The 17,491-nt window shown below is 41.3% G+C and overlaps 1 protein-coding gene across 1 annotated transcript in view; it reads left to right on the forward strand.

Annotated features, from left to right (window-relative positions):
• Positions 1–17,491, forward strand: part of LOC137803799 (piezo-type mechanosensitive ion channel component 2) — a 73,087-nt gene that overhangs the window by 14,558 nt on the left and 41,038 nt on the right. The window contains exons 4-9 of the mRNA XM_068602542.1: positions 3,581–3,623; positions 6,245–6,407; positions 7,276–7,549; positions 7,669–7,882; positions 13,470–13,644; positions 16,845–16,964. Of these exons, the coding sequence (XP_068458643.1) occupies positions 3,581–3,623; positions 6,245–6,407; positions 7,276–7,549; positions 7,669–7,882; positions 13,470–13,644; positions 16,845–16,964 (989 nt within the window). The remainder of the gene's footprint in view (positions 1–3,580; positions 3,624–6,244; positions 6,408–7,275; positions 7,550–7,668; positions 7,883–13,469; positions 13,645–16,844; positions 16,965–17,491) is intronic.

Raw genomic sequence — 17,491 nt, forward strand, 5'->3', positions numbered from 1 at the left:
TTGTATACTTGTGTTTCTCCTGAAGTCAGTCATCCTATTGTCTTTTTTGGGCGACATATGCAACAGGAAGTCCGACATTAGTCTTTGTCCCCTTGATGCGCCGCCTTCATTCTGAGTGAATGCCTTATCTCAGATTTCTATATTTGGCATCTCACCCCTTGACACCCTTTTTGTTTTGGCAGCCAAGTATATACAAGGAGTCCTCCTTTCGCGGTGAGGCGGTTATCCTCCTTCCAGATATAGTTTCATATAACTTCCCCTATTCATCGTGGCCAAATACGCCATTAGAGCAGTAAACTGAGTTGAGTTTGAGCAAGAAAACCTTTCCCAGAAAGGTTAATGCCTCCAGCTGTTAGATCAGGTCAGCGACTGGTCACCAGATGAGCTGGGGCCAGCTTCCTTTGGAGTCATCCGTCTTTCCCCTGTTTGTAAAAGCCGTTCACACCCTGTTGAGTCAGCACAGGCGCACGCATTTGCATTAACTGTCGAAGACCACCAGATATCAAATACTTTCCTGTGATTGTCTCAACTCTTTGGCGGTCATTGTATGAAGTTGCAACCCCCACCCATCTGGAGATTAAGACAGTTAAAACAAACCATAAAAGAGGATTTGCTAGTTTGATTTGGCTCATATATGATGGCAATGGATATTTCACCAGCCCATAAAGAATAAATGGCCCTTTTGATGTGCAGTTTTGTGACCAGTTCCTCAAAGCTAGTCTTCATTAAGTCCAGTAGGCGCTATTGTTGACCTTTTACCGCCCTGCGTATCCACACATATCCTGCCCACGGTTCCCCAAATGTAACACATTTACTGAATTCTCCCTGTGCATACTGATCGCCTGATCACAGTCATCCCGTGCTGTAATGTTGCTGCTGCATATCACCGGTCTCTGAGGAAAAGGGCAACAGGCCCCAGAGATAGAAGAGAGAGCGCAAAGAAATGCTGCGCTGAGAGGTTAACGGCCCAGCAAGTACAAAGGGTGTTTTATGATATTCACATAAAGTCTGAGGACAGGTATTTTTGGTGCTCAGCTGGGGTGGAAAGCTGCCACGCCTCAATGGGCAGAAAGTCTCACACACTTTTCCAGAAGGCTCCATGTTGAGTTCAGGTCGTATTAACACACTATTCCCCTCTTCACCCTATGGGTCAGACCTGACTTCACCTTCTGGCATTCCTCGTGTATGACACTGGTTTCCTCTTTCACCTGTGAGCTCAGTTTGGGCTGGGCGAAGTTGGGTGTTGCAGATGTTACTGAAACACAATCTGTCTCGTCTTCTGTGGTCAATGTGCTGACATATTAAGCGGTGGGGTTTTTATTTGAAGCTTCAAATGGGGCAATTTCTCTTTGATCTTTATCAACCTTTTTTGAAGGTGATTATTGGGGATTACAATAACATCAGTGAACCATATTTCCTGTAATCTGTCCGTAGTCATGCTCAGTCATCTTCGACATGTTAGCAAACGGTTAACTACTGAAACACCTGACGCAGAGCAGTAAGATCACTTCATTGGAGTCATATTTGGCGACCCTTCTTCTTCTTCTTCCACTCGCTCCTGAGAAAACCCAGAGAGAGTCTTGAGCGTCTTTAGCTTGCTCGCTAAAGGTTTGACTTTCCACCAGCAGGTTGCCTTTATTTACCTTATCTGGTATTGTTTACTACCCACGGTTTAATTTGCGGTTGAGGATTAGTGAGACCCGACCATGTAGTCTGTGTGCAAGCTGTGTGAAACCCTTTTTTTTTTTTTTTATAGATGCCAAGATGGGTTTTGATTCTCAGGGGGTTCAGGATTACTAACAACTTCATTACATTACAGAATCCTTTGATACAATGTCAATATTGATCATTTTAGTAAATACATCTTTCAGCTTCAGCAAGAATTTTGTCTTAAGCGACTTCACTACAAGGCCCAAAATAAGCTTGTCCATCATTAAGTTAAGAATACTGATTGTTTTTTATTTATTTTGTTATTTTTAATATGTAGAGATATGATAAGATGATTTCAAATTAAGAATATATACATATACAATACAAATATACAAAACATTTTTAGCTAATAATCAAATGCCACCGATCACAATATGCGACGATGACCCGTGACGTTCGAATAATAGCTGATTTGCATACAGTGTTTTTGACTTAGTCTCGTGTTGCGTTTCAGTTCGGTCACTGAGCATTTCCTCCGTTTCAAGTTTCTTCACAGTTTGTCTTGAGGACGACTGTGAGTGTTGGATGTCAGAGGTTATGTCAGGGCTCCTCCCATCACATGTGGTTTTCTCATTTATTTTTAAGTTTCAGGAACCAACTGACCTCCACACCCTTCTTCTCCACCCCGACCACACATAACATCTGAGATAGGGAAACTACTTCTTCACTGATGAGTAATGAAAGAAATGCAAAGGTTTGCACGGACGGCCTATGACTGTTTTATTCACCTTGAGTGGGATTCAGAGTTTCCTGTTTCTGATAAAGTGGCTAACAGTGTGGCTCGTTTCTTTTACAGGATACTTAAGGTGTGTGTAGGTGTGTGTGTGTCATATAGGAGAAAATCTTTTTTATGTTTTATCCTTTGTTGTTTTCTGCTTTCAGCTGTATCTGTTGTCATCCATCCTGAATCCGACGTGAACTTTACGCTTCTATTGAAATTCCTTTTACCACTCTTTTTTAGATGTATTCATCATCTGTAGTAATGGTGGAGTTTTTGTTTTCTTCTTTTTACTTTGTAACTGAACGTTTCATGTTCTAGTTTAATAACAATTGCGGCAAAACCACGTTTGAGGCTTAACAACCTCCTGAAAGTAGTTTGCGCTCAGGTGACCGAGCAGATAAAGTCTTTCGGATGCAGCTCTTTCTCTGTCGTCTGTTTTGAGTTACCGTCACTGAAGTGTGTTTTAACATCCTCACTCTCCTCACTGCACTCCATAAACCAGAAACTTCAGCGCTGCAGCAGTTCGGCACCTAATTAGTCGCCTAATACTCCGGCAAAACAGCCGGAGATGTCGATCTGTCATCGAGGCGAGATCCTCAAGTGACGGGCTGACGTTGTGTTTTCTCTGGCAGCGGAACAAAGGCCTGTCAAACTTTGGCGGTTCTTCTCAGTGTGCCGGTTGAATACCTGGAAATCTCCCTTTGAGCGCTGGAGTGATGTTCAGGAACACTTCAGCCAGTCCGAGCGCTGGAAACAAAGCTCACATGAAATGTTTTGAGTTTCTGTTTGAGCGCAGAAGGATTGATTATTTTCCTCCTTCACCTGAAAATGAAATATTAACTGAAATGGGAACAATATTCTGGCTCTTACAAATGATTTCAAGCCAGTGTTTTGAAGGTTTATTTTATTGTTAATATAAGGGTTTTTTCAGAGGCAAAAATATTAATTTTACAGACTAGATCTTAATCCTTTGTATTATGGTAAGAGTTAATAATAAACAGCAGTTATTAGCAGTATCTATACTGGGTACTATAATTTCGATAAATCAATTATTTCTTGTTTGAAAGTTTTGTTTTGCTTGTAATGACGATTATATAAAAGTACATTTTAAAAGACTATTATTTTCACTAACTCACTGTTTCTGTCCAGGTTCCCAGTGGGAGAAATCCATCAGACAAATCGGCTTTGAGAGGTAAGATAATAATGATTTCAACACATCACGATCATGCATCATAATATACATGTAGATTTTGTTTGACTGAGCATGAATCCCTCTCACAGCTGGGCAATGCTTTCTAAGGAAGTGGTGGAGTATTTTCTGATGAAAAGGAAAAACAGCAATATGACCACATCTTAAAAAAAAAAAAAGGACATTCAGAATCAAGAGCAAAATCTCTTCAGAATAAAATATTTATCTGGCCTGTTGAAGAACACACATGTTATTTTCTTCCACTGTGGAAGGTTGCATCATTGGTGAAAAGTGTCCTAAATATAGCAATCCCACAATAACATTAAACACCACTTTTTGCATTTCGCCGCGCTGGCCCGTCATCTGACGAGGTTTATAAATGCTCCTAACTCGTCCCTGTGTGGATCCTTAATGAACGCTAAACCCAGTTACGTCTGACAAACAGTTGACGGGTCTATTTTTCAAAGCTTTTGCCGCTGGGTCTGTCTCCGCACACCCCCATGATCGTGTTAGATGTGGTTTCCTAAGTACGGGAATGTCCAAACTCAGCCACATCCTTTTTCCAGTACTCAACAGCCCTCGGTGGATAGTATACTGTAAGTGGCGGAAGTAGAGCTATAAACATTTTATCCCGCCTGCATTTACCTGTTTGTGTTAGTGATCATGTACAGTATATACAATATTTACAGCTGCATAGGCGGATGCTTTCTCCCTTTTACGGCCCGTGTGGAGGAAAATGCAGAGTTGATGATCTATGGAGTCCAAAGAGAATTTACAGCTGTTTTGTGTCTTTGAACTGCAGTTTCCTCAAGCTTGAACTTTTCAAATCCTTTATAAATATCACATCTTCACAACATATTTTGTGATCTCTCTATTTGGTGTTTTTCCCTGATGAACCTGAGGCAGGTCTCGGCACCGCTAATGTTAGTGTAATATTCTCACGTAGCCAGGGAAAAGTAGTCCTCATTAAAGCAGCTGGCTCTGATAGTTTCCATCTCTTTTCATCCACGTGAGGATGCGCGAAGCTTCACAACAATAAAGCACTTGGAAACAGATGTCCTTGATTTGATTAAACTCCAACTATTCATCTGAGTGTGCGTTTTCCATCGTTTTGATTAGCTCTCTTTTACAAGCTTCCCATCCACCCAAGGCCAGAAGGAGATTGGTTTTCTTTGAATTGACCAGTTGCTCTATAACTTGATCCAAGCATTCGGATCAGCCTTTTCTCCGCGGCAGAATCACCACGATGTTTTGTTTGTTGTAAACAGTTTAATTAAACTCGGAGCTCAGCATGAAATGTTTAGAAATCCCTTTGGTGGCCAAACACAGGATGTAGGTGTGATTGTTGTAAAACTGAAATAGGAATTGGTTTGGATGGTGAGCTTTCGAAATTTTCAAACCTGCTTGCCATTTCAAGGACAATTTTCATTTGCTTTAATTGTACATGTAATCATGACACCTCATAAAAGTTGTCATCCGGCAGCTTGACTGCATCATAGTGGATTGAATCCGAGCGTTTCTGTTGCTGCTTTGGCAACGGTTGCCCGCCACTGTTTAACTTCCTGTTTGTACAAACCGTTTAGTATTTAGTTAGAGGTGAGCGGACCAACCAAAAAACATATGTTACAAAAGCTTAGTTTGCTCAGGGCGACATAACCACAAGGCTTTAAACAATGTCACTCAATTCAATCAGTTCTTTGAAAAACACACTGTGTAGACCAGTAAATATTATTTGTTTATGAATTATTATAATCTACACAGAGTGTTTGGTGTGAGGATAATTCAAATAGTGTCAGATAAGCTGTCTATAAGCATCAACAAAACGTAATTAACACATCAAATTTGGAAAATCTAAAGTAGTTTCAAACCCTCTCACTTTATTTTAGGCAGTTTAACGAGGAGGGAAAAAAGAGCGTATTGTTCAGAAAACGTTATTCTGAACAAAGGATGCAATTTTCAAGGGAGTAAACATTTTTCACACGTTGGTTAAAAAGAAAACCCGCACTCTCTCATGGCTTTTTTGTTTGAATGGAATTTCACATGTTTAAAAACCGGCAAGCCTGATTTCATTAAAGTGGGTGGTGCTCCATATAAAAGCTGAAGAATTCAACACAACACATATTAAAGGAGCAGCTGAGTAATGGAAAAAGCATCCAGATTCCCATGCGAACCAATAGTGTTTTCGGAAAGATGTAATTTCTGCAATATTATCCGTATTCATGAGTTTGAGAACAGTTCCAGTCTACGTGAACACAGATTATAGGGAATTAATGCTCATTGACAACTACCGCAAGCTTTTTAAAGATTGTTAACCGTTTTTTTTTAATAATCAGAGAGACATGAAGGTTTGGGAGAGACAGATTAAAACTCACGCCAGCACAGTTATTTGTGGGCTTTATCCAAGTGAAGTTAACGAGCACCTACGAGTCCCAGTCTTATGAAAACGGTTAATATTAGACGTGATCGTCCACGGACAGTAAAGCCAGTTGTACTCTGCCCCATTTTACATCATTTGGTTGCTATCCTAGCCTGCAACATGGTTCTCAATCCCAATTTTTGGGAGACATTAGGAATCATCGAGTGTCTGCTTTCTATCAGTGTGGTTTCCTCTGTTTTGTGTGCAGTGTGATCGGTGCAGATGCAGGGAATGGCATCCGAGTGTTCATCCCTGACATCGGCATGTTTGTGGCCGGCTTGGCCATCTGGCTGCTGTGTCGCAGTCTGGTCCAGAAGAGGCCGCCTGAGGACATGGCCCAGTACAACGCCGACTTCGAAGCCGAGGAACAAGTGGGTTTGATTTGTGGCGTCGAAACAAAGTCTGATTTTGATTTGCATCCATTTTGTTGTAATATAGTAGAGTAAAAGTTGCCTATCATGTCAACATTTCCAGACTGCACTTCAGGTTTCAGACTGTTCATATCAGAAATGGATGACATCTGCGTTTTTACTTGCACTTAACGTACGCAAACAAAAAGAAGTACCTCCCATTGGAAGTCATAACTGATTGAATGGAGGTCTCTTTGAGAGTTGATGACTTGGAATAAACCTCCCCCCATTTCCCTGGCAAGTCTTGCCTTTTCTTAATGACTCTGTTGATTAAATCCACTTTGACTGCACTGCTCACGCTGGCATGAATGTCATTCTCGCCTTTACTGAGAAACAACAGAAATTCATCGATGGAGCAGGTGTTGTCTTCAGACTTTAATTTCCGTGAGCCGCCGTGAGCTGAAATTGTTGTTTGATCCCAAACAGGCTCTGTACCACCTGCTACTATTCTTTACCTAATGTCTTCTCTATAAATCATGGGTAATGGCTCACTTGTCATTATGTTTCTATTTTATTACCACTGTAGGAAAAGCGCGACACATAGTTGGTTAGATACAGCAGCCAAGGAAGAAGTGACTCGATGAGATTAAAGCCAAAAAGTAGTTCCACAGAAAAACATCTGCCACAAATTGCTAATCATGTCTCAAACAGCCAAACAGACCACATATGTGTTTACAAATGCTAAACTGGAGTTTACATAGGGATTGTGAAGCAAGCGCTACCTGTTGGGAAGTGCTTTCAGCACCATGGAGAGCTCTGACCTCCAAACTGCACCATTAATCATTTCATACTGGAATGTAATGTTTCCCTACAATCCCACCGCTTGAAGGAAGAAGAGGAGAAACTGAGCCTTGACGACAACGTCCTGCTAGAGGAGGACTTTGAAGCGGGGTACGAGGCCGAGGAGGACGAAGAGGAGGAGGAGGAGCTTGACGGGGAGGAAGAGGAAGAAGAAGAAGAGGAGGAGGAGGAAGCAAAGGAGAGCACCAAGAGGAAGATCCTACGGCTCGTGGCTGAGGTTGCATCCAAATTGAAGGAGATTATCGGGAACTTGATTATGACTGCGGGGAAGGTGGTGGTCACCATCTTGTTGGGCATGGCAGGTGAGCAGCTTTACATGCTGAACAGGGAAGTGTTCTGGTCTATTTGGGTCAAAACAAAAGCTGATCATTAATAATCATCCTGATCGGATAAGTACTTTTTTACTTTTATGTGTTTTCAGGTATCATGCTGCCCTCATTGACCTCGGCGGTCTACTTCCTCATCTTCCTGTTCCTGTGCACCTGGTGGTCCCTCTGCCGGACCTTCGACACACTCATCTTCAGCTGCATGTGTGTCCTGATGGCCATCTTCAGCGGCGGACACCTCATTGTCCTCTACCTCTATCAGTTCCAGTTCTTCCAGGAGTCCATAACACCAGACGATTATTACATCAGGTGATACACAAGCACGTTTAATCTCCAGAAAAACCTTCACAGAATCCAAACACTGAACCCGACAGGCTTTTCTCGCTGCAGAAAGAGATGCTTTAAACCTTGAGAACAAAACACAAAATACCTCTGAAACAGTGGTGATTGATGGCTCAAGCTAGAGAACATGTACTCGCAATATATCTCATATCTCTATGATGAATTGTTGAAATGGTATTTCTCTAGTTAAACAGCACGAGTCTATACATATGCCGTCTGGCTTCTTACTAATGTTAAAGTAACACAATGACAGCGCTTAGCAGCAAGAGCTCTTTTGACTCTACAATATTTATTGCGCCCAAGGCAAGTTTGTTTAAATGATAATAAATATTTACTATCGTTACAAACAAGAAGGCAAAGGAAAATGCAAACCCAGCTGGAGGGAAGATATATCAAACTCCTCCTCACAGCACATCAATATCCGAAGCAGAGCTTTTAGGCTCTTCAGTACAACCAGCGTTGTTTTATTATGCATGAGAGGAGACAATCAGCGGTCTGTGGCTGCTGCGGTGAAACGCTGTGGTTGGAGTGAAGCCACATCGTTGCATATCTTGCCAGCATACGTTAGACACAGTTGTGATGAATGCAAAGTCTGTAGCAGAACGTACCTGGAGTCACTAAACTCTCCGTTTGACCGACAACCTGGAATGCAAAGACTGCTGTTTGTTTGCTGATTACTAAAAAATACACATCAAGACTACGACCCTGGATGTTTGACAAAGAAAAGGGAGCTTCTGCTACAGTAAGAAATATGGAGCATTTGCCAGAGGAGACGCTACAGAGTTACAATCATTCAAAAATAATACATTCCTTAAATGTACAAAAATGTAAAACATGCTCCATCTCACATTATTATAACATGCATTTCCCAACCGCATTTTCACTTTATTTTGAAAGGAAGACAGTACAGAAAGACACATTTTAAAAAAAGGCAAAAACCTCCCTCCCTTTCTTGTCCTGCCCACTGCACCATGGGAACTATAGTTTGGAACAAATGTATACTTTAATCAACGCAAAAGACAAATACCTTTTTGACCCTGTTTGAATTGGACCATGTTCAATACAGTCAAATATCATACAGAAAGCAATGGTATGATAATCATAATATACACCATCTGTCTCATAATTGTTGTTGTTTCAATCTAGTCGTTGTCTCTCTGGAGTCGTTGTCTCTCTGTAGTCGTTGTCTCTCTGTAGTCGTTGTCTCTCTGTAGTCGTTGTCTCTCTGTAGTCGTTGTCTCTCTGTAGCCGTTGTCTCTCTGTAGTTGTTGTCTCTCTGTAGTTGTTGTCTCTCTGTAGTCGTTGTCTCTCTGTAGTCGTTGTCTCTCTGTAGCCGTTGTCTCTCTGTAGTTGTTGTCTCTCTGTAGTCGTTGTCTCTCTGTAGTTGTTGTCTCTCTGTAGTTGTTGTCTCTCTGTAGCCGTTGTCTCTCTGTAGTCGTTGTCTCTCTGTAGCCGTTGTCTCTCTGTAGTTGTTGTCTCTCTGTAGTTGTTGTCTCTCTGGAGTCGTTGTCTCTCTGTAGTCGTTGTCTCTCTGTAGCCGTTATCTCTCTGTAGCCGTTGTCTCTCTGTAGCCGTTGTCTCTCTGTAGCCGTTGTCTCTCTGTAGCCGTTGTCTCTCTGTAGCCGTTGTCTCTCTGTAGCCGTTGTCTCACTAAAGCCGTTGTCTCTCTGTAGTCGTTGTCTCTCTGTAGTCGTTGTCTCTCTGTAGCCGTTGTCTCTCTGTAGCCGTTGTCTCTCTGTAGTCGTTGTCTCTCTGTAGTCGTTGTCTCATGTTATCTCAGTGCCCTTAGTGTAACAGGATTTCATTGATCTCACAGTTTCTCATTTGAAAGCTGTGCTAGTGTGTGTCAGGACCGAGGCTATTTACAGCTATGTATAGAGGAAGCTGCTTTGGCCTAACCTTGTGTCCTCACCATCCTTCTTCTGGTTTAAATGGCAGATAAGGTGTGGGATTACAGTGCTGTATTGACGGACTGCTTGTTAGAAAACTCATCAATAGTCTGTTTAAACCGTGCATGCTTAATTAACTATACAGTGGGAGTCGCACCTACATCAGTGGTTTTCCAGCCTTGGGGCCAAAACTCCCTGAAGGGAGGATTACAAGGATTACAACAAATGTTACAAGAAAATGTTATAATATTTGCATTTGTCTCCAGGGCCACATTTTGCCTTGATGACTCATAACATCATCACAAAGTGTAAACAATACCAGCTTGAATTATCACACAAAAAAATGACTCTTAACTTCAATACTAACTTCCCAGCAGTAAATATGGGAGCGTGGCTGTCATTTCTTGAGTCAGCCTTTTCGTCAATATTTGAAACCCCGAATTCGGAACGTTTACAATGACTTGGATCTTCTTTTGATAGCTCTCTACATGAACAGGCCAACTATTTCATCATCCATCTTTGTGCGTTCAGTGTTGACTTTCCACAACGCTGAGGTATTTCTGTCCGCCGGTGCGTGAAAACGTAACACGCTCTTCTGTGATCCGGCTTGTTCCCTCTCTGAACACCCTCATGCCGTCCGAGGGAAACTTACGAACATAAATACGTGCAAATACGTGTAAATACGTGGACAAAAGGCCACCTCGGTGCTTGCCCTAATTGTGCTTGTTGACAGTTGACGCGGCCTTGCCGACGGCCCGGTGTTGAGTGAGACTGTTGAGAGGCCTGGCTTCCACTCCACTTCCTGCCTTCCCCTCCTTACAATGGAAGTCCCCAGTCATGTGACCAGCGGGCTTTCCCCCAGCTGCAACGAGAAACCGTTCAGGAAGTGTGATGGGGTCAGAGGGGGGTGTTCGCCCCTCCGCATGGCAGAGACTCGGGAGACATCTAACTCTGTCTGGCTGTCAGTGGAATACGTCAGTGCACTTCCCGTTGAGCAGATCATCTTTGTTCTGCTCAAGAGGAAGAGGAGTGAATCAAACAGAATCCTTTGTTGCACAAACAGATATTTAACCTTGGTGCATTTTTACGATTCCAAGTTTAGAGTGTGGAAGGAAACGGTCTTTGCAGGAATGTCATTCCACAGAAAGTCTTACTATCTGAAGCGGTTTTAAATGAGGGCTAGTTAACTGTTGCTTACCAGAGTATTTACCCGATTGTTTACCAGTCCACTTCCTCCAGCATGCTAATATGCCACCTATTACGAACATCAGTGCCTGTATTTATAAAACTAAGAATTGCACTGAAGAATACCCCGATGAGGAAATACCTCCTTCAGATTATCAAAACAAAATTGGACTCACCAGTAGCTCCATCCCTCCACTTCCTGCCGTATGTCCCGGCTGCTTGTCGCGGTGGCAGCAGGATCAGGTCAAGCCAGTTTTATTTATAAAGCGCAAAATAACAAATATGCTTCAATGGGCTTTACGATCTGTATGGCATACGACCGCCTCAGTCCTTTCAGATGAGAAAAAAAAAGGAAGAACAACCGAGGAGGAGGAGGCCTCTCCCTGGATGGACTGAAATACAATAAATGTGTGTACAGAACGAGAAAAAAAATTAAAAAATGCGATGGGATTACACCAGCCGTGGAGCCAAAATCGTGCCGTGTGTGTGTGTGTGTGTGTGTGTGTGTGTGTGTGTGTGTGTGTGTGTGTGTGTGTGTGTGGGAGGGACTTTCTACTTCCCCAACTTATGGTGCTAACCACACCCATCTTTGAGCGAGGGTTTAATTTTGAACTCAACTACGCACCGTTTAAGTTGACACCATTTCCCTACATTCCCTCTACAGTTTGTGTCTCCAGGACTGCACTTTGCCATGATAATGCATTTTATTTGTATAGTAAACTTTTAAAAGGTACTCGCAGGCATTTTATATGGTAAAAACTGATACAATAAAAGTAATAACAATATACACGCGAGAGATGACACTATAACCAGCACCACAGGTTAAAGTGCAGTGTTAAAAGTGGCGAGTGACGGAGGATGTCTGAGGGGCTGGCGAGAGACTTCCAGAGGGAGGGAGCAGCCACCCAGAGGGCCCCGCCCTCCAGGTCCGATGCTCGGACAGAGTAGCGGGGGCGAGGAGGTCGGCTTCGGCGGATCCGAGGTTGTGTGTCGGTGCAAGAGGTCAGAGAGGTGTGAAGGGGCGAGGTTGTGAAGGGCTTTGACGGTGATGAGGAGAATCTTGAAGTGGATTCCTTGCTGTAACGGGGAGCCAGTGGGAGGTTTTGAAGGACTGGAGTGATGTGATCTCTGGTGCCGGAGTGGAAGAGCAGACAATTTGTGATGTGATTAAAGTGGCATTGGAAGGAGAGGGTTTGATCAAAAATTATACCAATGTTACGGATACGTGTGGAGGCAGGAACAGTGGTGCCATCGATGCAGAGGGAGAAGTTGTGGTGGGATTTGTTTCATGAATGATGACACACTCACAGACTCACAAGAGGAAAACAAAAAAAAATGTTGTTGTTGAAGCCTCTTTGGCCTGAAGAGGAGGAAGTACAACTAAAAAAGGAAATCGATCAAAATGAAACACATTTATTGAAATGCATTGTTTCTTTCCCCCCCTCATCCCTTTCATCATCCGGCCCTCAAGGTTGTGAACCCCTGATGTTTAGTGTAAAGGCCATCCGGCAGAGACGGCATGACTCTGCAGTTCTTCCAGTCTTTTGTAACGTTGGCATCACGTCAACCATCCTGGCTTTGTTTCTGAAATCGATAATTAGTTTTAAAGATGGAGAACCCGAGGCCTGAATTGAATGTAATCATTTAAACAATACACTTATCTCAATGAGAACCATCTAATCAGCTGATTGATGATTTGGGCCAGTTCACAAAAGATTTAAGGAGGACTACTCATGCATTTGCGTCTTCTCTTGGCCTTTTGAAGGAGGAAGCAATCTATTTATCTCAACGATTGTAGAATTAAACATACTTTTAGTTAAATTTTCAACTTGCCTTTAAGGCCGAATTAATGAAACAAAGTTTGTATTTTTTTTGTCAGGAATAAAGTCTAAAGCATCCTCATTAGTTTTGTTACACAGTAAAACCTGGAGAGCGAAACAGAGGAAGGCTGCAACTAACAATTATTTTCATTGTGGATTATTCTGCTCATTATTTGTTGTCTTGTCTGTACATTTGTAACTGTTTTCTGTTTTATAATGAAATGTCATCTAATTTCTTGGTTTATCCAACCAATTCCCGGATAAATATATTATTTAATTATTATTACATTATTATATAAGAACCTGGAATGATCAAATACTTGGCATTTTGGCAAGAAAAATGACTTGAACCGTTAATCGATGAATCAGCGTTTCATTTTCTGTGGACAGATTGTTGCAGCTTTCTAGCAGAGACTTATTTTCCGGTTCAAATAAAATTGGAAATGACATTTTTAAGGCTGATTTCCTTTTCAGGTTAACCTCTATGATAACAAAATTCCAAGCTTCTGTTCACATGTTGTTGTTTGTTGTATACTGTATCTCTACACAACGTTGTCTTTTTCTTATATACACGCAAAGTTTTTTCCCAGGGTTTTTTGGAGTCAAATCCTGGTAAACCTTCCTGTCCTCATGAACCTGTGCTTCTGTCTGTGTCTGCAGTATATTTGGCATCTCCCCCATTGTTCAGAGCAACTGCTCCTACACATGGAAGCTCATTGTGCACCCGGCGCGTAAGTGGTACCACTTTATCAATCCCATCATCCTGCTGATTCTCTACTACACCCTGGCCACGCTCATCCGCCTCTGGCTGCAGGAACCCATCGACCAGCTGACGGTGAGGACAGCAGACAGAAAAGCAATGAAAGCCCAAGATAGTAGACATTTCTACTTCACAGCGTTATAATAATTTGCCCGCTCGGGCTCAATATTTTTGGCGATTTTGATAAGCAATCGTGACAGATTGCATACTTTGACATTTTAAACAAACAGAACTCGAAGATTTGGTCTGTGTTTCATAAAGGTGGGGGAACCTTGACTTTATTGAACAAAGGTGTTTTTGATGATTTTTTGTGATTCACTGTGCAATTATACAATGCTTTTTCTGTTTCAGACAGCAAAAACAGTTGTTTTGTATTGATTTCAAATCTTAGCTTATGGGCTTCTGTCCAGATTTTGCATTGATTTGATCAATCACTGAGAAATAAATATACACGTGGATGAGGCAGCGCCTGGACAGATGCAATGCAGCCTCAAGAAGTTCTTTTGGATCTATCTTCGACTCAGCTCAATGCAAGTTCACATGCATTATTCTGAGTGATGCAACAATGCAATTAAGTGAGCAGACAATCAAATACAAGACGAAGAGTTTATCAAAGAGTAAATGACAAAAAGTAAAGTAAATATAAGTTAGAGTTAAAGCATTTCAGGCTGGATTTTCATGTAATTACCATCGTTAAGTGAAACAGAAAACTGAACTAGACTCAAACTGTGTGACTGAACTGTCATTGGTGATGTTGTGTTAGTAAAATGAATGATTTCCTGCTTGAAGAAAGCTGGATTTGCAGTTTATGTAAATCCTGGTAGATGCAGGGCAGTCAGCGGTGTCAAAAAGATTTGAATTCAACACACGCAACACCTCCATGCGGCTCCTCTGTAAACTCCAGACAGGGAACTGAAATAGAACCAGATTGAATTAAACGGGCAGCCAGGTGGCCTCGTGATCAGACAAACTGTATTGATGGAAGATTCCAGGACGATCGATCAATTGTTGGCTGGATCTGTCCGCTTTAGCTCAGGTGTTATCTGAGACACTGGTGGTCTAATTTTGACAAAGCGTAAAGGGGATGATGCATCTCGGGACCATGTTCCAGTGCTCTATGTGTAACTGTTGCGTAACACCGCTCCAAATGTGATGGATTATGAAGCCATAATGCATTTACAAAATCTAAAACATGATGTCCTAATCATACATTTTAATTAAAACCGGAGTCGTTTACTTTAATGTTTAAGTTTAAAGTCGTATCAGATTGTAATATCTGACTATGAATAAGCGAAAGATCTCACACACTGTGAATAACTTGGAGTCAGTTTGACTACAAGGTGTTGAAGTAAATCTCATCCTAAAGAAGCTCTGAGCACCACATTATTTTCCAGATCTGTTTCAATACAATATGCATGCGCTCATATGCACATTTGAAACTTGATTTTGCTTTCTGTAGTCGTTACACCTGTTCATTCTGGCCATTGAACAATCCCCTTTGAACATGCGCCCAAAGGAGTAGATGAAGGACTACATCCACTAAACAAAGTGTTTGTTTGGAGCAAAAATACACTCACACACTTCTTAAATCACACTTTTGTACAGTTTACAGACTCTCTTTCCACCTTCCGACACTATCAAAGAGACAAAAGGCACAATAAACAACGTACACACGTGATTTGATCTGACTTCTTATTTTATTTTAAATCTTATATTGTGAAACCCCCTGAATGACCAGTTCAGTTCACACAGAAGCAAACGTCTTCACTGGAAGTGTTTCTTTGACTTCAGCGTGTCGAGTATCTGGGACATTGTTTCTGAAAAGACAATGTCCTGTAAAATATATAGATATATATTTTAAGATAAGTTAATATAGTTCCGTTCACGCCGACTGTATACTGTATGGGTGAACCTAAAACTATTTGAATGACTAAATACCAAATTCAGAAAATCTGCCCTTTAAAAATCTGTTCTATCTCCTAACTGATTGGCCTAAGAAGTATTGAATGGTTATTGAAGAATTCACCTTTTTTTAGTATAATATATATAAATTAAATAAATAAATAAATCTCCACTTCTGAAGTGGAACTCGCAGTTCTCAATGAAAGTTATTGCAATGTTGGACATGTCATGGAGACCCTCACTACTGAAACCAACCCCTCCTCCTCCTCCTCCTCCTCCTCCTCCTCCTTCTCCTCCTCCTCCTCCTCAGAGCTCTCCTGTCCTGTAATGGAGTTATAGATTAGTGTTTTTATAGAGGGGTCAATACTACCCTGTAAACCTGCAGGGCTGTATGCATTATTGATCTCTCCACAGAGGGGTGTGTGTGTGTGTATGTGTGCGTTCTTACACTTTACACAACGCTAATAATAAAACATGATTAAGACATTAATCAGCAGCTGACGGCTTTGTTCGATAGTGGAGATGCCAGATTATGATAGAGTTCATCTTTGTCAAAAAGCTCTGTTACCATTACTCAATTTATTTAATGCTTGAGTCGTAGTTCAATGTGTTTATTTAGAAGTGGTTTGACAATGCAGTAAAAACTATGAAAACTAAATAATGAAATCACGTAATAAATGTTTCTAAAGGAACGAGAGACAATGAAGCGATATCTGACTGCAGACTGAAAACAAAGAAATGCATAAAATACCAATTAGACAACAGTGTCAACATAATTATTTATTTATAGAGCAAACCTTTTAATTGCTTAATGGTCTTGCTTTCATGTTGGTTTTATTAACAAATTATTGTGTTAAAATTACAAGTGTCCAATTGCCTTTAAAAGCATAACTTCTTGGCCTGCGCTAGTTAGATCACAGACTTATTCACAAATGTTTTTATCTGTTATTTTACACCCTATTTCAATATTGTTTTGGATCAAGTTCTTTACGATACATTCTTCTGTTTTTCTAAGATATTGTTGCTTAAAATTTATAAAACACACGTGGAATGTTCTGTCTTAAAGGCTGAAAAGCCTGTACGTAAATGGCCTTTTTTGCTATTTTCTTTTTAGTATCCGAGCCACCTGGACACTGCCTTAATGGTACTATTTGTTGTGACTACAAATCAATGATAAGAAATACAGTAAAATTACATCATTTCCTCTCTAAAAGGTCACCCACCTCCTCATCAGATATCCGCTCCTACACTGTAAAACGGTCTCCAGTAGCAGCTGATGAGAGCTGATTCTTGACAATATCGTCTCTGCTGCAGGATAGCAGACTGAGCTCAAAGATAAATATCTTCTGAACTGTCTATCTTTGTTTTTTCAGGACGACAAGGACGGCGATATGTGCGAGGAGGAAGATCTGGATGGAAACAGAACAAATAACTCCGCCAACAGGAAGAGGCAGCTGTGGTGGGAATCCCGCCAAGGCACAGATGAGAAAAACGTACGTCAGGGTTTCACACATGACGATCAAAGTATTGATTATTGGACAGGTCATGAAGTAACCATCCTTTTGGTTAGGATAACACTGTACGACACATGTACACCTCCCCATTGGTAACAAAACAAACATCAACACATGCTGAAGAATTTATTTTACAGCCTTGAAATATAATGAAGATCTGTTGGGAATCTTTCAACAAGCTTGGCTGCCTAAAAAAATCCAAATAACACAACTGATAACTGACGTGGGCTTGCAACAAATGGGTTCAGTTTAGCTGTAACGTAATAAGGGTGAACGGAAAAATCCTGCAATGTTTTAGTGCAATAACAGTCAAAATGAACATGAAACCTACTTTATTAAACTATAAACTCAAGCTGTTACATCACATATTATTTTACCCGAGCTTTCACCTTCTTAATAGACTCATCCCTGGAAAGATTTCAGCTCAAAATGCGCGCACACACACACACACAAACACATACACGCACATTCTGACCTTGTTCCCATATCAAGGTCCAGTCTGTCTC

The sequence above is a fragment of the Clinocottus analis genome, unplaced genomic scaffold (genome assembly GCF_023055335.1).
Source record: "Clinocottus analis isolate CAN_PGR_092001 unplaced genomic scaffold, fCliAna1.0.p SCAF_11, whole genome shotgun sequence".
In the NCBI taxonomy this organism is placed as follows: domain Eukaryota; kingdom Metazoa; phylum Chordata; class Actinopteri; order Perciformes; family Cottidae; genus Clinocottus; species Clinocottus analis.